Source organism: Pecten maximus, chromosome 4, assembly GCF_902652985.1.
Source record: "Pecten maximus chromosome 4, xPecMax1.1, whole genome shotgun sequence".
Taxonomy (NCBI): Eukaryota; Metazoa; Mollusca; class Bivalvia; order Pectinida; family Pectinidae; genus Pecten; species Pecten maximus.
Genome location: NC_047018.1, coordinates 47,146,314 through 47,168,741, shown reverse-complemented (window position 1 = coordinate 47,168,741; position 22,428 = coordinate 47,146,314). Strand labels below are relative to the sequence as shown.

General features: G+C 35.6%; 1 protein-coding gene across 1 annotated transcript in view; it reads left to right on the top strand.

The window, feature by feature from the left end:
* Nucleotides 1-22,428, top strand: part of LOC117326584 — a 62,307-nt gene that overhangs the window by 15,742 nt on the left and 24,137 nt on the right. Inside the window, exons 14-41 of the mRNA XM_033883342.1 lie at nucleotides 329-389; nucleotides 1,978-2,261; nucleotides 3,087-3,156; nucleotides 3,534-3,823; nucleotides 4,735-4,786; nucleotides 5,491-5,786; nucleotides 6,543-6,609; nucleotides 7,256-7,530; nucleotides 8,530-8,596; nucleotides 8,964-9,229; nucleotides 9,375-9,438; nucleotides 9,854-10,092; nucleotides 10,479-10,545; nucleotides 10,754-11,043; nucleotides 11,697-11,757; nucleotides 12,333-12,589; nucleotides 13,044-13,107; nucleotides 14,684-14,965; nucleotides 15,523-15,569; nucleotides 15,752-15,809; nucleotides 16,351-16,613; nucleotides 17,023-17,077; nucleotides 17,766-18,028; nucleotides 18,415-18,475; nucleotides 19,122-19,375; nucleotides 20,033-20,108; nucleotides 20,892-21,160; nucleotides 21,576-21,633. Of these exons, the coding sequence (XP_033739233.1) occupies nucleotides 329-389; nucleotides 1,978-2,261; nucleotides 3,087-3,156; nucleotides 3,534-3,823; nucleotides 4,735-4,786; nucleotides 5,491-5,786; nucleotides 6,543-6,609; nucleotides 7,256-7,530; nucleotides 8,530-8,596; nucleotides 8,964-9,229; nucleotides 9,375-9,438; nucleotides 9,854-10,092; nucleotides 10,479-10,545; nucleotides 10,754-11,043; nucleotides 11,697-11,757; nucleotides 12,333-12,589; nucleotides 13,044-13,107; nucleotides 14,684-14,965; nucleotides 15,523-15,569; nucleotides 15,752-15,809; nucleotides 16,351-16,613; nucleotides 17,023-17,077; nucleotides 17,766-18,028; nucleotides 18,415-18,475; nucleotides 19,122-19,375; nucleotides 20,033-20,108; nucleotides 20,892-21,160; nucleotides 21,576-21,633 (4,456 nt within the window). The remainder of the gene's footprint in view (nucleotides 1-328; nucleotides 390-1,977; nucleotides 2,262-3,086; nucleotides 3,157-3,533; nucleotides 3,824-4,734; nucleotides 4,787-5,490; nucleotides 5,787-6,542; nucleotides 6,610-7,255; nucleotides 7,531-8,529; nucleotides 8,597-8,963; nucleotides 9,230-9,374; nucleotides 9,439-9,853; nucleotides 10,093-10,478; nucleotides 10,546-10,753; nucleotides 11,044-11,696; nucleotides 11,758-12,332; nucleotides 12,590-13,043; nucleotides 13,108-14,683; nucleotides 14,966-15,522; nucleotides 15,570-15,751; nucleotides 15,810-16,350; nucleotides 16,614-17,022; nucleotides 17,078-17,765; nucleotides 18,029-18,414; nucleotides 18,476-19,121; nucleotides 19,376-20,032; nucleotides 20,109-20,891; nucleotides 21,161-21,575; nucleotides 21,634-22,428) is intronic.

The following is a 22,428-nucleotide window of genomic DNA, read 5'->3' as shown; positions in this document are numbered from 1 at the left end:
AGAATGCATTCCCGGACCTGAATCACTCTAAAGTATTCATATTTGTGTTATTGATATATGAATTCAAGTTAATGAAGTACAAAATTGAACTTTCCCTTTCTAAAATATGTTACAATTGTATTGTAAGTAGAGATTCATTTGATTTATAAGGTCAATCTTTGAATTCTCTTTCAAAATTTTACAGCTTCTCCTACTCTGTCTCCTACTACAAACCAAATTAAGAGAAGTTCTAGAAGTTGACGGTGATTTTAAGTGCATTAACAACTTATGTCACATAACTTCTCCCAGTAAGAGTAAACCTGACTCTAGATTATTTATTCGTTTTCAGACAAATTCGACAACTGTACGATCAACATAACAAGGACGGAACAGTACATTGATGACAATGGGTAAGTCTGTCAAATACTGAAGACAATGGGTAAGTCTGACAAATACTGGGGACAATGGATAAGTCTGGCAAACACTGAAGACAATGGGTAAGTTTGACACATACTGGGGCAATGGGTAAGTCTGACAAATACTGGGGACAATGGATAAGTCTGGCAAACACTGAAGACAATGGGTAAGTTTGACACATACTGGGGCAATGGGTAAGTCTGACAAACACTGGGGGTAATGGGTAAGTCTGACAAATACTGGGGACAATGGGTAAGTCTGACAAACACAGGAGACAATGGGTAAATCTGACAAACACTGATGACAATGGGTAAATCTGACAAACACTCTAAGGACGATGGGTAAATCTGACAAACACTGAGGACAATGGGTAAATCTGACAAACACTGAGGACAATGGGTAAGTCTGACAAACACTGAGGACAATGGGTAAGTCTGACAAACACTGAGGACAATGGGTTAGTCTGACAAACACTGGGGACAATGGGTAAGACTGACAAACACTCTGAGGACAATGGGTAAGTCTGACAAACACTCTGAGGACAATGGGTAAGTCTGACAAATACTGGGGACAATGGGTAAGTCTGACAAACACTGATGACAATGGGTAAATCTGACAAACACTCTAAGGACGATGGGTAAATCTGACAAACACTGAGGACAATGGGTAAATCTGACAAACACTGAGGACAATGGGTAAGTCTGACAAACACTGAGGACAATGGGTTAGTCTGACAAACACTGGGGACAATGGGTAAGACTGACAAACACTCTGAGGACAATGGGTAAGTCTGACAAACACTCTGAGGACAATGGGTTAGTCTGACAAACACTGAGGACAATGGGTAAGTCTGACAAACACATGAGACAATGGGTAAGTCTAACAAACACTGAGGACAATGGGTTAGTCTGACAAACACTCTGATGACGATGGGTAAATCTGACAAACACTGATGACAATGGGGTAGTCTGCCAAACACTGGGGACAATGGGTTAGTCTGACAAACACATGGAACAATGGGTTAGTCTGACAAACACTGAGGACAATGGGTTAGTCTGACAAACACATGGAACAATGGGTAAGACTGACAAACACTGAGGACAATGGGTAAGTCTGACAAACACAGGAGACGATGGGTAAGTCTGAAAAACACATAAGACAATGGGTAGGTCTGACAAACACTGAGGACAATGGGTAAATCTGACAAACACTCTGATGACGATGGGTAAATCTGACAAACACTGATGACAATGGGTTAGTCTGACAAACACTGGGGACAATGGTAAGTCTGACAAACACTGAGGACAATGGGTTAAGTCTGACAAACACTGGGGACAATAGGGTAAATCTGAAAAACACTGGGGACAATGGGTTAAGTCTGAAAAACACTTAGGACAATGGGTTAAGTCTGAAAAACACTGGGGACAATGATTAAGACTGACAAACACTGGTGCAATGGGTGAGTAGGTCTGACAAACACCGCCTTGAGGACAAATTCTTCAAACCAAATCAAAGAGTCAGTGAACCATACTGTTCATCATGTATCGATGATTATCGCATTGCTTTTGAATTATTTTGAAGCGCGACGGTGACCGCTTTGGTATATTTCTACCACTTAACATCAACAACCCAGTCTCCCGTGATTGTGACCTCCCCCCCAGTGGCACGTTTCAACAGCAGTATGACGTTGATTAACAAAGACCAACAACCATACAAACTGTACATGGGGTCAACAGTGTTCAGGTATACTCATCACTACAGCTTTCTCATCGCTGGCCAGGTCAATATTAAGGCTGACTTGACACTCCTACAGTCTTTACTGACCACCGCCTGGACGAACTGGACACATGAAATAACCAATACAGGTAATTGGATATGCTAATTTACATATAGTGCTAATTCGAAATTATACACAACTTATTTTACAGGAAGACACTTAAACTGTTAGTAAAAAGTGTATATTATGAACAAACTCACATTTAGTATGACAAATTATTAGTCCCCTGCCGTTTAAAAAACGAGGGGACTATAGGCTTACCCTCCGTCCGTCCGTCCGTCCGTCCGTCCGTCTGTCTGTCTGTCTGTCTGTCTGTCACGCAATAGTTGTCCGGACAACTCCTTCTAAAGTACTACTCCAATTTTAATGAAACTTCGTATACATGATCAGTATAACATCTAGTTGTGCATCCCACATTTTTGTTCCCAAAAACCAATTTTCAAGATGGCTGCCGACATCTCATTGGTTGAGACTTGTCCGGACAACTCCTCCTCAAGTACTACTCCGATTTTAACGAAACTTGGTATACATGATCAGTATAACATGTAGTTGTGCATCCCACATTTTTTTCTTCAAAAATTCATTTTTCAAAATGGCTGCCGGCTTCTCATTGGTTGAGGCTTGTCCGGACAACTCCTAAAGTACTGCTTTGATTTTAACGAAACTTGGTATACGTGATCAGTATAACGCGTAGTTTAAAAAATGGGAAATAAATAGTTGCACTCCTGGGTCAGGCAGGGGACTTTGTATTGCTGTTGCAATACTATCCATCCTTGTTAAGTTATATGAAACGTTTTTAACAAGAAGACACTGAAAATGATAATTAGAATAGGTGTATATCGTTAGCAAACTCACATTTAGTACAAATAACAGTACATTACACCATAAGAAACTTATTTTCTATTTCTTCTAGGATTATACAGCAATTACCTGGATTGGAAACTGGCCATTAAAGGAATTGAATTATACGTCAGCCGTGAAGGGTGAGTTGTAAGAAGATCAATAACAGCCAAAGATTGTCTTTAAAATGTATCATTATAGGGAAATCATAAACCAAGATGATTGTCTTTAAAATGTATTATTATAGGGAAATCAAATACCAGAACCATTGGCGATATACCGCCTACGTTTGATCTCAAGTTAAAAGGTTAATTAATCAATAGTTCAACTGTTTATTTTGGTGACTTTAAATGAATTAATGAATAAATCAAATAGTTTGAAAGCGGTGATATTAGAAAAAGAATGATGAGGCACACATGATCTCATAAGATGTTTTAATGATTTGAGGTCTTGTTTCTGCCTTCTTTTAATGTGTACGATGAATTGCCAATAACTACATTAACAATTTGTTGATTTTCAGGAAGTATGTTACAAACCTGATCTGCTACATCACAGACACCAAGAACGAGGTTCAGGATTCCAGGGTTGCCATGGTGCCCTCCTTAAAATGGTTGTCACAGACAAGTCAGACTTGGAAGAACTTTAAGCACAGAGATGGAACGCTATATAAAGTGTTCACGTTGCATGCTCGGACGGAGATGGTGCGAGTAGATGAAACGTTTGTTGTGTTTGTTGAGGGATATGTCTACAACAAGGATATTACAATCATCCAAAATGAAATTCAGAAGGCATGGACTAGCATGTTCACAGGTAAAACTAATTTCTTTGCTACCTTTGTCAAAAGGACAAGTCGTAATCAGCTTTGATGTAGGTCTATAGGTTGGATTTCCCCAACTCTTCAATCCTTTCTCCTTTTGCTGGTCAAGAAGAAGGACCCAGCAGGGAATTAAATGGTTGTGCCTTATATGGAAAATTAAGACGGGTGGGACCTCGTAGGGAAAACTGAGATGGATGGGGCCTCGTAGGGAAAACTGAGATGGATGGGGCCTCGTAGGGAAAACTGAGATGGATGGGGCCTCGTAGGGAAAATTGAGAGGATGGGGCCTCGTAGGGTAAACTGAGATGGGTGGGACATCGTTGGGAAAATTGAGATGGTGGGGCCTCGTAGGGAAAATTGAGATGGGTGACGACTCTATGGTGATAAAGACCCGTAATAGTTTTGGATCAATTTTCATTTGTTGTTGGGTAAAACTAGGGCATGTCTTAAGATATCTCTTTTAGTCCAGTAAGACGATTTAGTATCATATAAATTTAAGATCTGCTCCCCTCCACTCTTCGAGCAAAGAGGACGGAGCATGTACTGATAATTGTAATATTGTATAAAAGTTGAGTTTGAATGGTTTTGGAGTATGGGTTAATTTAGAGTATACCAAAGGGAGGTTGGATGGTTTTGGAGTATGGGTAAAATTAGAGTATACCAAAGGGGGCATTGACTTGTACTGGTCTGCCAGAAAACTATCTGTACACCGTAATTATCCTAAAATAAGCTCCTTCCGCTAGTGTAAAAGGTTAAGCACTTAAAATGGGTTTATGAAGGCCTAATTGGTGAATCTCTTTAAGCAGAGGAGGTTATTTCTTTGCAGAGGCTTATTTGTGAATAGATACATTTGTTATGCAATCCATCATAATATATCTAGACGTCTCCATGTTCCTTGTTTTAGGGGTGACAGCGAAAGTGATAAAGACGGTTATTTACACACGGACAGTTAGTGGGTGAGTTATGTCAAATGAAAAGTACTTAATGTTAACCAGATGGTATATAAATATATACATAGGCCATTATGTTCATATTGGACAAGAGCTCATATAAAATCTGAAATATTCTTAAGTCGCGGATTTGTTTGGTACATGTCATCAAACAAGAACTATAAACAGTGCTCCGACGTATTGAAGTATACAAGCAGTGTACCTGTTCATTCATCTGAATTTTCACCTTATTGTTTTACATACATGTACAATGTAGCATTTTAGAGTTCTTGGATGATGCATCAACTTCCACAGAAAATTCTTGTTTTAGGGATCGATTGTCGAATATTGAAAAAGCCAATCAAACAAGAATGCCGCGATTGAGACTGATAGGGATTCTTTTCCAAGAATGTCGAGAACTCAAAATGCGGCCAATGATAGATTACTGTCAAAATTAAAGGCTATTAATAGCATTTGAATACGATTTTGAATCATTATAAATAGAGAGTGAGACAATTTCGTAGAGCTGTACAATACCTACTTATTTTAGATGACTCTTTGAATATTTTGGTTGCTAAAACATACTCTACAGAAATATCATACCTTGGTATGATTTTAGTGACACATTGATATATTCGAATGATATTTGTAGAATTGTGTTATATAGGTGGTTGGATGATCCTTTCAGGAATTATAAGGTATTAGTTTCTTGTAATTCTATTTGTTAACAGATCTGTGGAGATAATGACAGCCTTGCACTACACGTTAGTCCACTCTAGTACTAAAATAAATGTATTAGCCACACAACTCGCTGTGAAACAGAAAACGACCATATACAAAAGTATTGTGTCCAGCCTGACCCGATTGACCATAGGACGGACATATAGCGCCATCACTGCTGATCTTTCCTCCTGGTTTGTGTGGGACAAACATTTTGAACTCTATTTTACCAGCAGACTGGCGCAACTTGACCTTGACCTCCAGGTCAAAGGAGCACTTCAAAACGCTCTTAAGGTTAAATGGACAGGTATAATTACTATCACTGGTTTTCGATAAACATATATTTTCAATTCAATTTCACAAAATTGTATTCAATAAAGAAAAGGATTTAACAACAGGCATATGCCTATATAAGTTATCTCCTTGTAACAAAGTGTATATACATATATAATTATATAAAATTGCTAATTTAATAGAATTAAGTAATTCCAATGCAATAAAGATATTACTTAGTACATATATGATATAATATGGTATGAATATGTAATTTGAGTAGTAAGGACAATTCAATGATTTTTGTTAATAAAAGTTGGCTTGTCTTAAATGTATTTTCAATTTGTGTAAATTTTGGAGGATTTAGAATACATTATCCAAGACATAATCCATCAACCCATGGGATACAGACCTAAAAAACATATATGGGAATTGAAAAATGTTTGGTTAGTCAATTTCTGGGATGAGGAGTTGTAGTGTGGTATATGTATATGCTCTCAAATCATGCATCATCTGTAATGATTGCCGGTGACATTCGGCAGGGGAAACGGTTTTTTCATAAGAAAAATCTCAGTAAAATATTAAATACATTATGTTAACATTTTAATCGGAAACTTCTTAATTTGATACGATACATTATTGACTGGTATTTCTATATTAGTCCCTAGACAATTATTATATAGTTAATTTGATACGATGCATTATTTACTGGTATTTCTATGTTAGTCCCTAGACAATTGGCCGTTTTAACATACAGTACTTTACGTTGGTCTCCTTTACCACATTTCAGATTACAACTTGTTCCACAATCTACAAGTTCACATCGCTTTTCAGGAAAAGGTCTATATAGAAACAAGGTAAGTGTTTGTACCATACACTAATTAAGGTGGCTTGGCCGTATCGGATCAAATTTTCTTCATTTGTTAACAACAAATCAAAAGTTGAAGTATATTAATATATGGTTATATCAAAAGATGAATATGCAAGGTTATTTCCATCAGGAAATTGATTTCCCAAATCTGACATCAAGTTTTCATAGAACGATCTCACGTCACCAATAAAACTTCTGGATTTTCGAATGCCGGTTCCAAACACGAATCCCAGAATGCATTTTTAAACAATTGGTACTTCAAATGTGGATTTTTTGTAAGCACATTATTATCTAAGAATGATCTTTGGAATATCTGTAGAGAAAACAAGTTCTACAGTCCGGATATTTTATCTGTCAAGTCGAAAAAGTCGAGGCCTCGCATGCGCCATTTTAAACAACTTTAATAATTAACGTTTCAGACTTTGGAATATTTATAGTTGTGTCAGTAAACTTGCAAATTGATCGAATATAGACACAAACTATACACTGCTTTATGCATTTAAGGAAAGCTACGTAAATTTAATCAATGACTACAAACAAAGTCATGAAATTAAAACTGATTTTTGTAAAAATTGGGTACAGCCCCAATATTGGTCACCTGATACAATGGTACATTCTCTTGTTTTTAACAGGACAGTATGGAGAGTAGTGTTCTTCCTCAAATCCGACGACAAAGAAACAGTGAACCCACAGTGGGTTGTCCCTATCACCGAACACCTGCTCAACGGCAGTCTGTCCATCAACAGCATCAAAGGTCATACATACAACTTTTATCTAGGTCAGAGGTCAACGCACCTATTTTTTTATAGGTCACACTTTCACTTGACCTTCACCCAGGAAGTGTCTTTGATTGATTACGTCAACATTACACAGGATCTGCAGGAGATGTGGTGTAGAAAAATACAAGGTGAATAGTTTTTGAAATGTTGTTTACTTCTAAAACTAGCTTAAGCTGCTGTGTACGATACATGTCTTTGTCTCCGCCATTAAATTGTCAGGCCATATACTGTTGCCCTAACTGGACGTCGTTCTATCATTTACTCATAATTTCTTTTAATATATTTAGATATGGAACGGTAATCTGGTAATTGTGGTATAGTGATGATTTGAAGGTCAAGCTCTGATTTCTCTACAGACATTTTATTATTTCGAGAACCATAGCCATTTAATAAAAAAAATACAAAAATACAAAACAACCCCCCCCCCCCCCCCCCAAAAAAAATACAACCAAAAAAAGAAAGAAAACAAAAACAAAAACAAGACAAGGCTGACTCATGTGGGAACTGAAAATAATATAAGAATATATACAACTTACTTCAAATCAAATGATATTTGAACCAGGCTAGCTTAGGTAATTAAATCCAATACCTGACTTGTTCTGAAAAAAAGTCACGAGTGCTCTACATCTCTTACAAGGCCAGTATTACGTATCCTAAAAGGTTTCCATTTTCACTTTTCTTACTGGACAGTGTGCCGCTCTTACAATCTACGTACTATTTCAAGGTGAAGCTTAAAAAACTTAAAGATAAATAAATAAATGATAAAAAAATGTTCCCTGCCAACAGGTGCATGTGGCATCATTTCCCAACTTAATAGTGTAAATGAAATGCTTTGCAGGTCACTTCATTTGCACGAGGTTCACTTATCTTCATCATGCAAGCAATAATGAAATATGACAATAAATTCTGAATTCTACACAAACTGTATAGCAACTCCTTATAAAGTAGACACCTCGAAAAACTGGCCAAATAGTTTGGTCCCAGTGATGTCTGGCTTTGACAAGTTAAAATTATCACTTAGAGAACAGCTTGTTTTCTCAAATCTGTAGTAAAGATTTTGTTTGTATTGCTTGTGTTTCTTTTGAATTGTATATGAATGAATATATTTACAACATTTTCGTGTCCAGGTTGTCAGCACAGTGCTGATATCAACATCACAATAATGGAACAAGAACATTTCATGGATATCAATGGGTGAGTTGTTCTGACTGTCGTTCTTACATGTCTTAAAGAAAATATTAATAAATTTGAAATTGATTCAAAATATTGAAAATTTTTCTCTATGGACAATTGGATGACAAAATTTACCTTATAATATATGCTCTCAAAACGTGTTTATGATTAACAATGCAATCAGATGATTAACTTACAATGGTCTTGAGCAGAGTAGAATGGCATTCACAAGTGAATCAAGGACCATTTAAAAATCCAATATAAGAATTTTTACAATCAGTATTTTTATATACAATTAATTTTTGATATTTTGTCTATGGTCAGGTTTTATCACAAAATAAATATTTATATATTTACATGCAATTGACATCTTTGATTGAAACCCCAGAAAATCTTACTGGCGACTCGTCTACTTTGTGTGGTTTAACGAGAATTGGTTCGACTCGAGGACCACGCTGGACATTGACTGGTTGGGACACTCGTGGAAGAGCCAGTATGGTGTTAACTTGGAAACAGTGACGACCAGACATGTTGATCTATGGCGCTTCTCTTCCGCCTTCCATTTGTACTATCACACCAAACTGTACAATACAGAAACAGAACTAGCCACTCTTCACACTCAGCTTCTCTCCGCCTGGACCAATATAAGTTTCAGTGAGTATTGTTTGTGACAATCTTGTGTCTAATCTGATGGGATATTTCCTTCAAAAGTCGACAATATTTTTTGTTTGCAAAATACATGAGAAAATTAGCATGATAGAGCATATTAACGATAGTTTGATTGTACTTTTCTTTCCAGTTAAGAAAGAATGCAAATGTCTACATCTCTATATAGTGAGACAACAACAGCTACCAGCAGCCAGGTGGGTTGAACTATTTACCTGGAAGGTTCATGCTTAACTGTAAACATGCATATTAAGTAGTTTTTTTTTAATTTAAACATAATTTATTACCACAAATAGCAAAAGGATTGGGCACAAATTTCACAAATATTATCAACGCTCTCTCCTAGTTTAGGTGGTTTAATATATATCGCTGAAGCGCTTTCTTTTGTACCGGAAGATTTCCCTTAAACTAAAGCACTACCTGACCTTGATCGTGACCTTTGACCTGCTTTAAAAAAGTAATTCTGAATTTTCAAACCACTTGACAAGCGGTTTTTTTCTTTTTTTTTTACTGAAAACTCTTGTTATTGTATGCTGAATCTACAACGGCAAACATTGTGTTCACCTATTCATCATTGCAACTGCTAATATTGTTGTTTTATTGGTGTTTCAGTGGGACCCTGTGGCAATTGACCTATTTCTTGCAATATGGTGGAAATGGTAATAATTTGACGGTGGACTCTCATTCATGGCCCGCTTTGAACTCCACTATGCCCAAACACATCTCTCCTGGTTTATCACTGGCATGGTTCCAGTCTCTGATCACAGTCTACTCCAGCAAAAAAGTGGCAGTGACTGACTTCTCTGCCATAGAAAAGGATATGACAGAATCTCTTCTAATACAAAACCCAGGTAAATCTAAGTTGTCAGTATCAAACCTATAAAGCAGGGTTCACGTACATCTAAATTGTATAGAGTTACAAAAGTCAGGTAGGTGTAATAAAAATAGGATTTCATCTCTGAATAGTTTATATTTAAGAAAAAAAGAAAAAAAAAGAAAAAGAAAAAAACACCAATGAGTGAGTCATTCCGACCATTTTAGATGTCTGATAAAAATAACGATGATACAGAACAAATATTATAGTCTCAACTTTTCGCACCTAATATGACTCTTAAATCAGGAATATTGGCGTTTAAACCTGAATGTCAAGGATGTGACTTGGGTTTCGTGAACTCTGCTCAACTTCTCTCTAGTTGCTAATGACCCAAATAATTACGCCACTCATAAACTGTTACAGATTTCAAGGCTTGCGGCTGCTACCATATTAAAGTGGAATTCCAGGAAGAAGTTGTGGATACCAGTGGGTAAGAAAACCGACAAATGTTAATTATGCAAAACTGATTCAGAATCTAATAAAATCCATGATTTTTTGTTTGTGAAAAACATGTTTTCAGTTATGTTTTAATATATATATGGATAAATATGTTTGGCCATTTTTCAGTATATAAACCCAGTTTTTGTATTCGTCATTGTTTTTGTCTTTAAACTAATCTATGATTTTATTTTGACCAGACACACAAAATGGCGAATGTATTACCATGTTTACAAAAATGACAACGTGGTTTCACTGTCTGCCATCCGACCAATCCGCTGGGTGGATTTCAATCAACAATACTCTGTCAGTGGTCACTACAGCAACCAGTATAGCTTCTCATGGGAGTGGGCGTGGCGGTGGGCGTGGCAGTCTGTATATAGTCGATATAGCAGTCTTGGAGGGGTGTATTTATCCCACTGGCTTTCTCCCTCGAACTACCACCAGCTGGCCGCGATACTTTCACAGTACTACTTCCACTACTACAATGGTAACATTTCTCACTACAGATGTTTTACCACGCAGCAGTAACTGTCATTCACAGATGTTCCATAAATCACCACTCTCATAATTAATGCTATTTTGTTAGCAATATGTTTCTTAGGTTATTTTTCAATTCCGAATAAAATATGAAGGTTTTAATTGTTGACTGTTCCTCCCGCCGACCGGCCTAAGTTTTTGGTTCTCCGGAGATCTTTATCAATTTCTCAAAGGTTTAACAGCATTACAACTCTAAAATAGCATGACGTGAAAATAGTACCCCTTACCTTACCCTCGGGGTGATATTCTTGAATGTTTAGATTCCAGTAAACAAGAATATCACTCCTCGGGCTAGATATTTCTCTGTCCCACCTTCATGATCAAGGTAGACGAAGATTATGTTAATCATTATAACCATGGTGATATGAAGTTATGGTTACACAAACACCGTTTTCACCATGCATGCTTACTTGTTACACTTGAAAGGATTTTGAAACAGGAAAGAAGTACAATTAAATCATAACTTTTAATAAAAACATACCTTAACACATTTCCATAAAATCACTTCTCTCTGTCTCCTTTTACAGAGTAAAATTGTTTATGCCTTGTCCACTTTACTAGTTATTTTCCACGTCATTTAAATATTTTTGTTTTCCTTTGCAGAAACCAAGAATGTGACAGTTACTATAAATACTGAGGCCAGGGAATACTTTTCCACTGATGGGTAAGGTTTCTTATGTTGGCTTATGTGATTAGTCTATAACTTGTGGTTAGACTTTTTCTTGGCAGAACTGCTAGTAAATGTACTACTACCTTATTGATACATCTATACACATATAAAAATACCAAGTATTATACTGCCTACAAATTACATAAAATGTCACCCAGCGTATAGAAATATTTTCTGATTAACCCCAACAATTGATTTTTTTTTTTATATATTAATGATCGAGAGTTACATAGAATGTATACAGGCAGAGCATAATAGATAAAGATACAATTAATTATCTATCCGTCATTCCAATTTTAGTTTAATGATATTTTAGTTTTAAAGATACAGCTAAATCATTTAAAGGAAAGTTTTGATTTCAAAGGGCCAAAATAAACTGCCCCTTCAATGGAATATTATGCAACTAACATGCAAATTATCCTAAGATATACAATACATCAGATTACATCATTGGTCGAGTCAGCACTTTACAAAACATAATGACCAACTTTTTATATAGAAAGTAACGTATTGAAGTCTTATGAATTCAACTGTTCATAGTGTCTTCTCTTTTGTCCTTATACATGTAGCTCGTCTGCGTGGCATATCCCCTTTGCTCTTGAGGTTGACGGAGCTCGTACGTACCCTCCCCCACTCAATATCAGCGCTCTCCAGGCCAGCTGGAATCTCACCACTGCCACGGGAGACAACTATGCACTCATCTCGGGGTCGAAGGTCACTAGTACACAGAAGTATTCATCCATAACGGTAGACCATAAGGTATCCAGTACGACGTATGAGGACATCAAGGCGGCTATCATCAAAACTCTTCTCAAACAGAATCCAGGTAATTGGCCTGTGAATCGTAATGTACTGTTTAAAAAGAGAAAAAAAATCTACACATAGATATCCAGTTAGTACTGAAGTTAACCTGGACAAGGTTAAACGCTGGTAGACGGGTACTTCAAATATTTTGAGCGTCAATCTAGGGTTTGAAGGTCTCAGATTCGAGTCCCACCAGCTGGTCGTTGCATTTTCACTTTTCTATTTCAATATATTCAACCGCATTGATAAATTAATTCCTGGTCCTAGGCTTGTCTGTGCAGTAAATGAATTCTGATATGCTTCAAAATGCCTTATTTTACGTAACAAGGTTTAAACCCTAGTAAAGTTATGAGACATGATATTAAGGTACTTTGTGGAGTTGTAGTACACACCAAATCAATAAAAATAGAACCATGCACAAAAATAATGATTTCACAGAAGAACATTTTCTTTTTTTCCCCTTGTTTGTTTTACAGATTGGGAAGCTGCCTGGCTTAAAATTGACATGGGACCACAGCGCGAAGTGGTGGACGAGAATGGGTAGATATATATTTTGGAGATTCATTAGTTTTTCATCTACTATTATCCTTAAAATAAGACCTCTCTAAAAAAGTCAGCGATATGCTTGTGGGCAGGGTTTTTAATACGGTATCCAGCAAATCTTTATTTATAGCGATGCTCAATTACCATTCCATAAATCTTTAATCATATCCAGTTTTCACATGGCTGTCTAAATCAGATAATTATTTAACATCCGTTGGATAGAGGAATTACCCTGCTTAATAGTATAGTTTGGTTTGACTTATTTTGTTTAACGTCCTATTAACAACTAAGGTCATTTAAGGACGGCCTCTCGTGCGTGCGACATTCATGCATGTGTATGCGTATGTGTGTTTTGGGAGGCTGCGGTATGTTCGTGTTAAGTCTCCTTGTGATAGGCCGGAACGTTTGCCGATTTATAGTGCTACCTCACTGAAGCATACTGCTGAAGACACCCAGCAGCACCCCATCCGGTCATATTATACTGACAACGGGCGAACCAGTCGTCCCACTCCAAATATGCTGAGCGCTTAGCAGGAGAAGCAACTACCAATTTAAAGATTCTGGTATGTTGCGGCTAGGGGACAGAACCCAAAGACTTCCCCACAGCGGCGAACGCTCAACTAAGTAGTATAAAAGGACACCGTCACTGAAACAGCTACACTGTGATTGTTTTATGTCTTGTCATACTTTTTCTAATAAACGCACATGCAGCTGTCCCTGCATATTTGTGCATTCCAAAGTTTTTGGGAAAGATAATTGATATGCTTTAGAAAAACCCACAAAAAGGTTGCTTACTTCACTGATCGGACTATACAATCTATCGTTTTTCCAATTAAGACTTCCTGAAAGAAAAGAACGACAACGGCAAATATATATACATATCTGAAAATTTGCTTTCGAGGTCTAGCAATATGTGGTATTTATATTCCATATGTAAAATGCGTCGGTTTTATATTCAAGTGTTTCGAGAACAAATTGTTATCTCCATGATTAAATAGGGCAGGAGCATTGGTTAAGCGAAATTAATTGTTAATTTCTGAAAATCGCTGAATAATTTCTTACAACAAAATGGCAGTGTTTGTATCCCCACCCCTAGGTACCTAATGTTGTCTTATGTATTGAATTATTGTTCAGATTTGAAAATCAATATTTTCAAGTCTGTCGTTCGTAGCTAATCTCTCCTTTTTTTTTTTTCATGGTTGTATAATTAATTTTCCAGTGTTTATATGCAGAATGACGCTTTCTGACTGGTTGAGATTTTTTTTCCATATGACTATGAGAATGGCGCGAAAAATGTGACGTCACAATATGACAATTGACGATGCGTATTAATTTGAGAATAAGAATCCCATATAAAACCAGTAAAATTGTTCATTAAACATGTTTTAAATTAGAAAATAATTTTCAAAAATTAATTATAAGCGTTGATGTCAATTATTTTTTAGATTCATCAGGGTATGAACAAATGTTGTTTGCAAAATTCTGTAAGAATCCGTTACGCTGATTCGTACAGTTTGCAAACAACGACGGTCATTTGTCATGCTACAAATGTTAGAACAATAATGTTTTCCAGACATTCCTCGTGGAAGCTGCATTACTCTCTTAGTGTCAATGGTACAAAGATGGACACTAAAGGTACACTGAAATTGAACTCGACGGAACTGACCAGCAACCTGTTAAAGGTCACGGGGCCAAACTCTGTTCATTACCACCTCACTAACACTAACGGTCAAGTGTCCGGCCATGTGTCTGCAGAGACTCTGATGTCCATCAACCTGGACACAGACGTGTCTGTCACTCAAATACATCATGTCCAGGAACAGGTGAAGGAAAGTTTGGCAAGAACATTACGGAGGTAAGATCCTAGCGTATACTCCAGAGGTCAGTAATTTTTAGGTATTAGATATTTTGAGTTCTGAACTTGTTCTTTGGGCCAAAGAATCTTGGGGAATCAGAGACCAATCCTTTTGGTTCTTGAAAACTGAATGAATTTTCACCATTACTCTTTTGTAAAAACGTTTTTTTTTGGGTATAAGAACTTAAAATCTGTATAAACGGAGGGTGTGGCTGCTTCTCTGCATTGGCGGAAATAGTGGTTAATCGGTAAATCTGTTCCAAAATCGGAACAAAAAATCTAAAAAGGATTTGAACGAGAGTGCCCACAGATATATCTATGTGAGCAATGCAGGCCGTCTGGATATCTCGCTCATATTTCATTATATATCCCTAAGTATAGGGACTCATTATTTTGGAAATAAAATTCTTATCGAATGCCGAGATGTACTGTACAACCAAGGTTTCGAATAATCATCTTCTGTTTCTGAATTTAAATGTTGATAGATTGATGCATACACTTCAAGATTGAGAAATGCATTAAACAAAAAAGATTAAACTTTGTAAAATGTTCCCAAGTAGTAGGACCTTGTTTTCTTGTACCTTTCTGTATACCTGTACCATACGTTAGTACAAACGAATTCTTTCAGTCTATAATTGAAAAAAAACAAACAAAAAAAAACAGTGCACTTTCATCTTCGTGATTCAAACCACAAAGACAATCTGTATATCGACATAATATGACTACAATGATAAGTAAAATGTGAATTGATGTATTTCTGACATTTTGTTATACTATTTTTAATAGGTGCCTCATCCGTAGATGTCGAATTTATCAGACAGAAGGAGCTAGTCAGTAAAACAGGGTAAGTTACCATTGGTTACTAAGTATTCAATTTTGGAATAGCTCTTTGGTTAGGTTTTGTGTTGTTTCACGCCCTGTTAGACCAGAAGCGCATGATGGGTGTTGTTGATGAAGCAAATACCCGTAGCCTTTTTAACCAACTTTTCTTTATATTCCTCTACTACTTTTTCTTTCAAATGTTTCCATGAGATCTATATTTAACGGATATGTGAAAGAATTAAAATGTTGTTTGTATGGTAATATTCTCTACTTTTTTGTTATTTTTTTTTTAAAAAGACATTAAAGGAATAAATTGAATGTGTTTGAAAAGCGAGGTTTTCACTTACTTAAAATTAGAAGTACTCTGTTAGTCCTTAAACTACCATAGCTGTTAAACAAAGTTAAGTTAATACCTCAGCTATTGGGCAGTGGCTATGAGACCACTAGGCATATCAATGAATAAAACATGTCTAACTTTATACTGTCACAGGAAATAGAATATTATCCAACGGGATGATATTTTTCCGTATCTAACTAAAACATACATGCAATACATTATACAGGGAGTCCCTATGGAGGTGGGACTACGAGCTGAAAGTAAACGGTACAGTTATGCGGCCAGAAGAAGTGAAATCAATAAATACAGTTCGCTTGTCTAGCCTTCTCAACGTTACGACTTCAGGAACAGAGAAGTACCACTTGAAGAATTTGACACTTGGCTATAACAACTATGATTTGCATTTTCCTCTGTATGTTGCAACCAAAGTTTCCAAGACAGATTTCAAAGTGTTCAAGGAGAAAATTCAGAAAGCTTGGCTTGCTATTGGTAAGTTATTTAAAATAAAAATAAGATTTCATTCTTAAATTTTGATTATAATTTGATGTGGTCATGCAGATGGGCGAAAATTGAAGAGGAATGATAATGGCCTTACCGTATAATATTCGCCCTTTCTGGCCCTCTGAATTTTCAAAATGCAATATTGTCATATTTCGACCAAACTTCATATTTAGCTATCAAGGTAGCGGGGATTGTTTGGAAGAGTTTAGCTCAATGCACAAGGTATTTATTGTCAAATAGCATTTAGTCTAATATATGGTTATATGCCCATCCTCTACTTGAAGATTAAGGCAACTGGTATTTTGGGTTATTGACAAAAAAAAAAAAAAAGAAAAAAAAAAAAGATATACGCAAAATCTTAATGTTTATGAATGGCTTGACCTCTATACGTTTGTAGGTAAGAATGTAACAGTGGATGTCGTGTCGCAGGAAGAAATAGTCAATTCAGAGGGGTGAGTAATTTAGGTTAAACTATACCAATATTTCCTTCTCATTTTAATCGTTTTCTTTGAATGGAGTTAACTTGATAATCACGTAAATATATTTTTCTGAGCAGCATTTGGATACAACTACTTTTGCAAAAAGTTAATAACTTTTATTCATTTCAGTATTTGAATATTGCCCAGCTACCTTTCCTCTAATGCTTTAACGGACACCTTTTGAAACTTGGTTGGCTCTATAATCATGATATACACCGGTGTTTTGCTGATTTGCATTTCGTTTCAACTATTTTTACAAAAGTTACTGTCTTTGTATTTTTCATGACGTAATTCCTGTCTAGAGTTCTTTTCCCCAATGTTTTAGCTAATCGAAATTTATTTAATTTATAACATTATGTGTAGTAGGTTTTTGCTGAGAGGCGTTATTTGACAATTGTATTTCAAAAAGCTAGGTTTAGGTTTTTTAAGAGTTATTGCTCTTGATTTGATATTAGTACTATATTATGTTTTAAACTAATATTTCTATGACATTTATACTTTGTATGATTTATTGCCATGGTATATATTTATATTTTATTAATCAGTATTTTCTTACACAATTCTTCTTGTTATACTTCCACTTGTCACTTCGGCATCAGTCATATATTGTTTTAGTAACTCTTGTTAACATAGTGATATAATAGTCATAATATTTTGATAGGAAATCCACATGGAAACTAGTTTACTTTGTAAGAAACGGAAGTGAGGTCTTGGACAGCCGTGTGACCCAGCACATCAATAGTACAAATTTGGGGGTCGTCCAGGGACCCCGGGGGCCATATACCACTCTGCAAGGGACTGGATTGTCCTCCGAAATAAAGTACAGTTTAGGGTCGTTTGTAGCCATTGATCACAAGCTGGACACAGAGGGCATCAAAAATCTTACCGATAAGATAAAATATGGTCTGAAGCTAAACACCTTAGGTTTGTTATATAGCATTTATCTCATCTATGGTCAAAGATAAGATATAAGTGACCAATTTCAAAATAAAAAAGCTCATAGGCAAATTGTCGATGGATTAATATCGAAGATTGAGATCAAAGATATCACTTTTACCACTTGTATATACTATTACATGTACTATGATCACCAAAATCTTGAACTTTGAACTTCAGATTGAAACTGATAATAGGAGGCTTGATTTTTTGTCATTACTGTAATAAAGAAGAAGCAATTCCACACACACTACGCAGTAACGTTTCTTTCGGTGTTAAGACCTGATCTCTTTTCGAAAGGGTCTACAGTATATACATGATGAAATGTTCTTCCATGAATCAAAATTAATTTGAAATATTCTTGTTTTTTGTAGGCTTTGGAGACAAAATAACAGTCTCTATTGTCCGACAAGAAGAATACCTAAAAAAAGATGGGTAAGTATGTTAACGTATTTTGCTACATTTTTTTCTTCATCTGAATGGTACCCAAGAAACAAATATTTCATAAGTCAGGTACTAATTGAATCCCAAATATTTCTGTAGAAGCCTCATTCATTATTTGAACATTTATTTTGAAATGTGTTTCTGATCACTTTGTTTGGAAATCTTTTCACTCAGATTCTGACAGTCTTTAAAATTGGTCAAGCTTTTTAATCAGCATTCCATCTACTCATTATCATAATTTGACAATTTTATATTTCTCTATTTTATTCGCCTCGTACCACTTTAAATTAGGGACATGCGTGTCCATCTGTCCGTTCGTCCATGGCATTAGAGGTTAAGATGTTAAGTAGAATAAGTTGTTTTTTTCAAAGAATTAATTACTATTTGAAGAAAAATGGTTCTTTGAGGCTACTTACTTGTTCTTATATATGAAAAAACTTTATGATCTTGTACGAAATTAGGAATTAGTTTAATGATATTTAATGACAACAAGACTTTCATTAGAAGTTTTTTGTGCAGGTTTTACTTAATAATGTCTTCTTTAACTACAATGTTACATTTCTAACATTTTTATTCCTTGTGGTCTCATATGAGTTTACTACTTTATCAACATTCATTCATTTATCTCGTGTCACAGGACCAGAGGCTGGAAGGTGGTGTATTTCGTTAAGGTGGATGGGAAAATTGTCCGATCATCCAATTTTATGACTAGAAACCTTACAATCGATCACACTGGACCTCACAATGTCCACTACAAAGTCCTCAAGACGTCCGATCTTGTCTATAACTTCCGGGACAGATTCACTGTTACATTGACAAGCAAGGTCACAAAGAGGTCCTTTTTAGATTTGCGATCAGGAATCATTGATGCGTGGAAAATTTCCAAACCTGGTAAGTGGCTGATAACAATCATGCTTCGTTGAAGTTTTGCGTCGAAACGGTGGTGATTTCGTAAATAATTAATTATATAATTATTCCTCTACCAGGTCGAGAAAGAGAGGGAGGTGGGCTTAGGTTTGCATTGTGCATTGTGTCAGTCCGTGTGTCTGCATTTTAGCTTGCAATTGTCAAGGCTCTTTTCGAGACATGACCTCATCTCGGTGATTCGCAGTATCATGTACTATAAGAAAATATTTCTGACCTATTTTTTCATTTTTGACCCAAATCAAATGAAATATTCTGTCTGGGCTCCGTATCTCACATTATTATTTAAACTTCATACTTTGATTTTCATATCTGATCGACACTTCATGAGGAACTAACTCCCAAAATTGTCTTCTGTCATTCATTTTCCCTATTATATTCTGTTAAAGGTAATTCTATTCAGGCACCTTTCAGTGGGCAAAGAACATTTTACGTCAGTATTCTTATACATCTAAATGGTTATTTACTGTTACCTGAATCATGCTAAAATATCAGGTAAACAGTTTTACCAAAATCTGCAGTATATTGTAAAGGCCTAGTGATTGTTGGCAAGACAATTGTGGCCATCTTTGCTCATGTAGACAACAACGGCATGTTTTTCCCAAATGTCTGGTTGTGTTTCAGAATATGAAACGTGTGGGTGTCTATCGATGGACGAAATCAATGCTAACCAGATAGAAGAAGTTGTGGACGAGCAGGGGTACGTGACCTTCATGGTTTGTCAGTCGAAACAGCAGAGATGAAAACTCTCTGATCTGTTATCAAATCAAAACGCTTTTGAAATATTATTCATTCGCAAAGTGATTGTTTTTGTCGAGGTCGCTGTAAACATGAACTTAGGAACTTTCGGTTTATCTATTGTTTGATGGAAATCCATTTCCATATGTTAAACATACATCCTTTAAAGTGCATTTATCTTGTTTCCTGAAAAAGAGATATTACGCAGTATTTTAGAAACTCAGACATCGAACATTTTATTTAAGTATTGTTGTACTAACTGTAGTGTTAAATATTATTTCTTCGTATGGTTAATTGAAGTTGTTTTCTCATTAAATTCAGTGTGGAGATTATTTGTTCATGATTTTATTGTGGATACTATTTCCAATGAAATTATTTTGAAAATTATTTCTCGTTGAATGCATTGAAGAGATTATTTCACTGTGCACTGTGGATATTATTTCTCTTTTTTTTTTGTGTGGAGATAATTTCTCTTTTGTGAAATTAGTTTGGAAGATGTTTCAATTTAATGTCATTGAGGAAGTTATTCATCAGTGAATTCATTGTTGATATACTTTCCCTGTTAATTTGGTAAGGTAATTATTTCTCTGTATATTATTTTGGAAGAATATGTTTGAAATACAATTTAATTCATTTTCAATATGCACTAAAATATATTGAATTGTACGGTAGTATTAAATGGGCTATAGCCAGAAAGTAGTGACCACTGGAAAGATCTGAACGGTTATTACAACATTTGTCATAGAAATTCCTACTGGCAGCTGACTTACTTCCTGAGAAAGAATTCCACTATATTGGAATCCATGACACATACTGCGTTGAATCTGACAAACCTGAAGGCAAAATTGGTAGGATTGACCGATGCCAAGGGGAAAACCTACAGTGTTTTGGACACTGCCGTGGTCAGTGTCAAACGCCTTTCGCTGGCTGGACACTTATACCTTGACCGGGAGACATCACTTCACGAGCTTCAGAATTTTGCAAAGAAAGAATGGATTCAGAAAGATGTTTTAGGTTGGTTTGATTTTCTCAACTTTCCTTAATAATAGTTCAGCTAGTCACAGAAAAGTTTTGGATATGGTCGGTTTCCACCAAGACAAGATGTAAAATCATTAAATTGTCATACTTCAAAATACAAAGTAATATTACGTACTCATTCATTGTACAAAGATCATTTTCTCATACCATGTTTATGTGTGTAACTCTGGTCTAACGAACTTATTTTGCCAGGATCCTGTGTATATCATATTTGAAATAACTTTGGCATTTAAACTGGTATTTTATAGAGATTTTGAAGCCTTATTACAGAAAAATAATTGCTGTTAAATGATTGGCTTGTACATATTTCGATCGACAGTTCTCCGGATTGCATTCATTTTATACAACATATCAAGTTCTTTAAAATGACCACATTTACTCTGTTTTCCAGGTAACAAATCAGTTAAAGTAGAAATGATTCGGACGGAACGCATCTTTGATGGGTTTTGGTATGTACTTACTTGATATGTTTAATGTAATTTCTCAATGTTTATAGACTGTTTCATCACTATTACTGCTTACAGACATGAGACAGTTCACTAAATTCCATTAAAGTGATTGAAATCATTATAAAAAACATGATAAATGCTTTTAAGGGTTTATCCATTGTAAAGAAAATGAATGGTGTTCTAAATTAATGGTTTAATGATAGTCCTTTAATGCTTTTACTTAACTGTAGCGTATTATATATATTTATCACAGTTATTGATTAGAATGCAGGTCAATATAATTATCTCACGGAAGAAAAAGAGGTATTTATCTCTCATTAATTCCCAATCATCAGGGTCCAGTTGTTCAAAAGGTGATTAGCTTAATCACTTGATTAATGAAAATCGCATTTCTACTTTAATTCATAACCTGAGTGTGTGTTTTCCTTAAAAAAGGTAGGTAGGAAGAAACTGACGAGTGTTATCGTTTCATAAAAGTTAGTTTTACCAAAAATGATCTTATCAAGATTTTGAAATTATTGTTAAACCGTGATTAGCCTAATCACCTTTTGAACAACTGGGCCCAGAAATCCACAAGAATATGCTAAGTTATCATTTGACTCAAACGACAAGAGCAGTCGAGTCGTTTGGGTTTGCCAAGGATGTAGCTTGTATTATTTTTAAACACAAGCTAGTTAAACATTTTCATTTATTCGTCATTTTATACCGCTGTAAATGTATAAAATAAATATAAGATATTAAAAGAGTTTTCATTTGATATGAGATTTTACGAAACAAGTCTTATATTGACAAGTA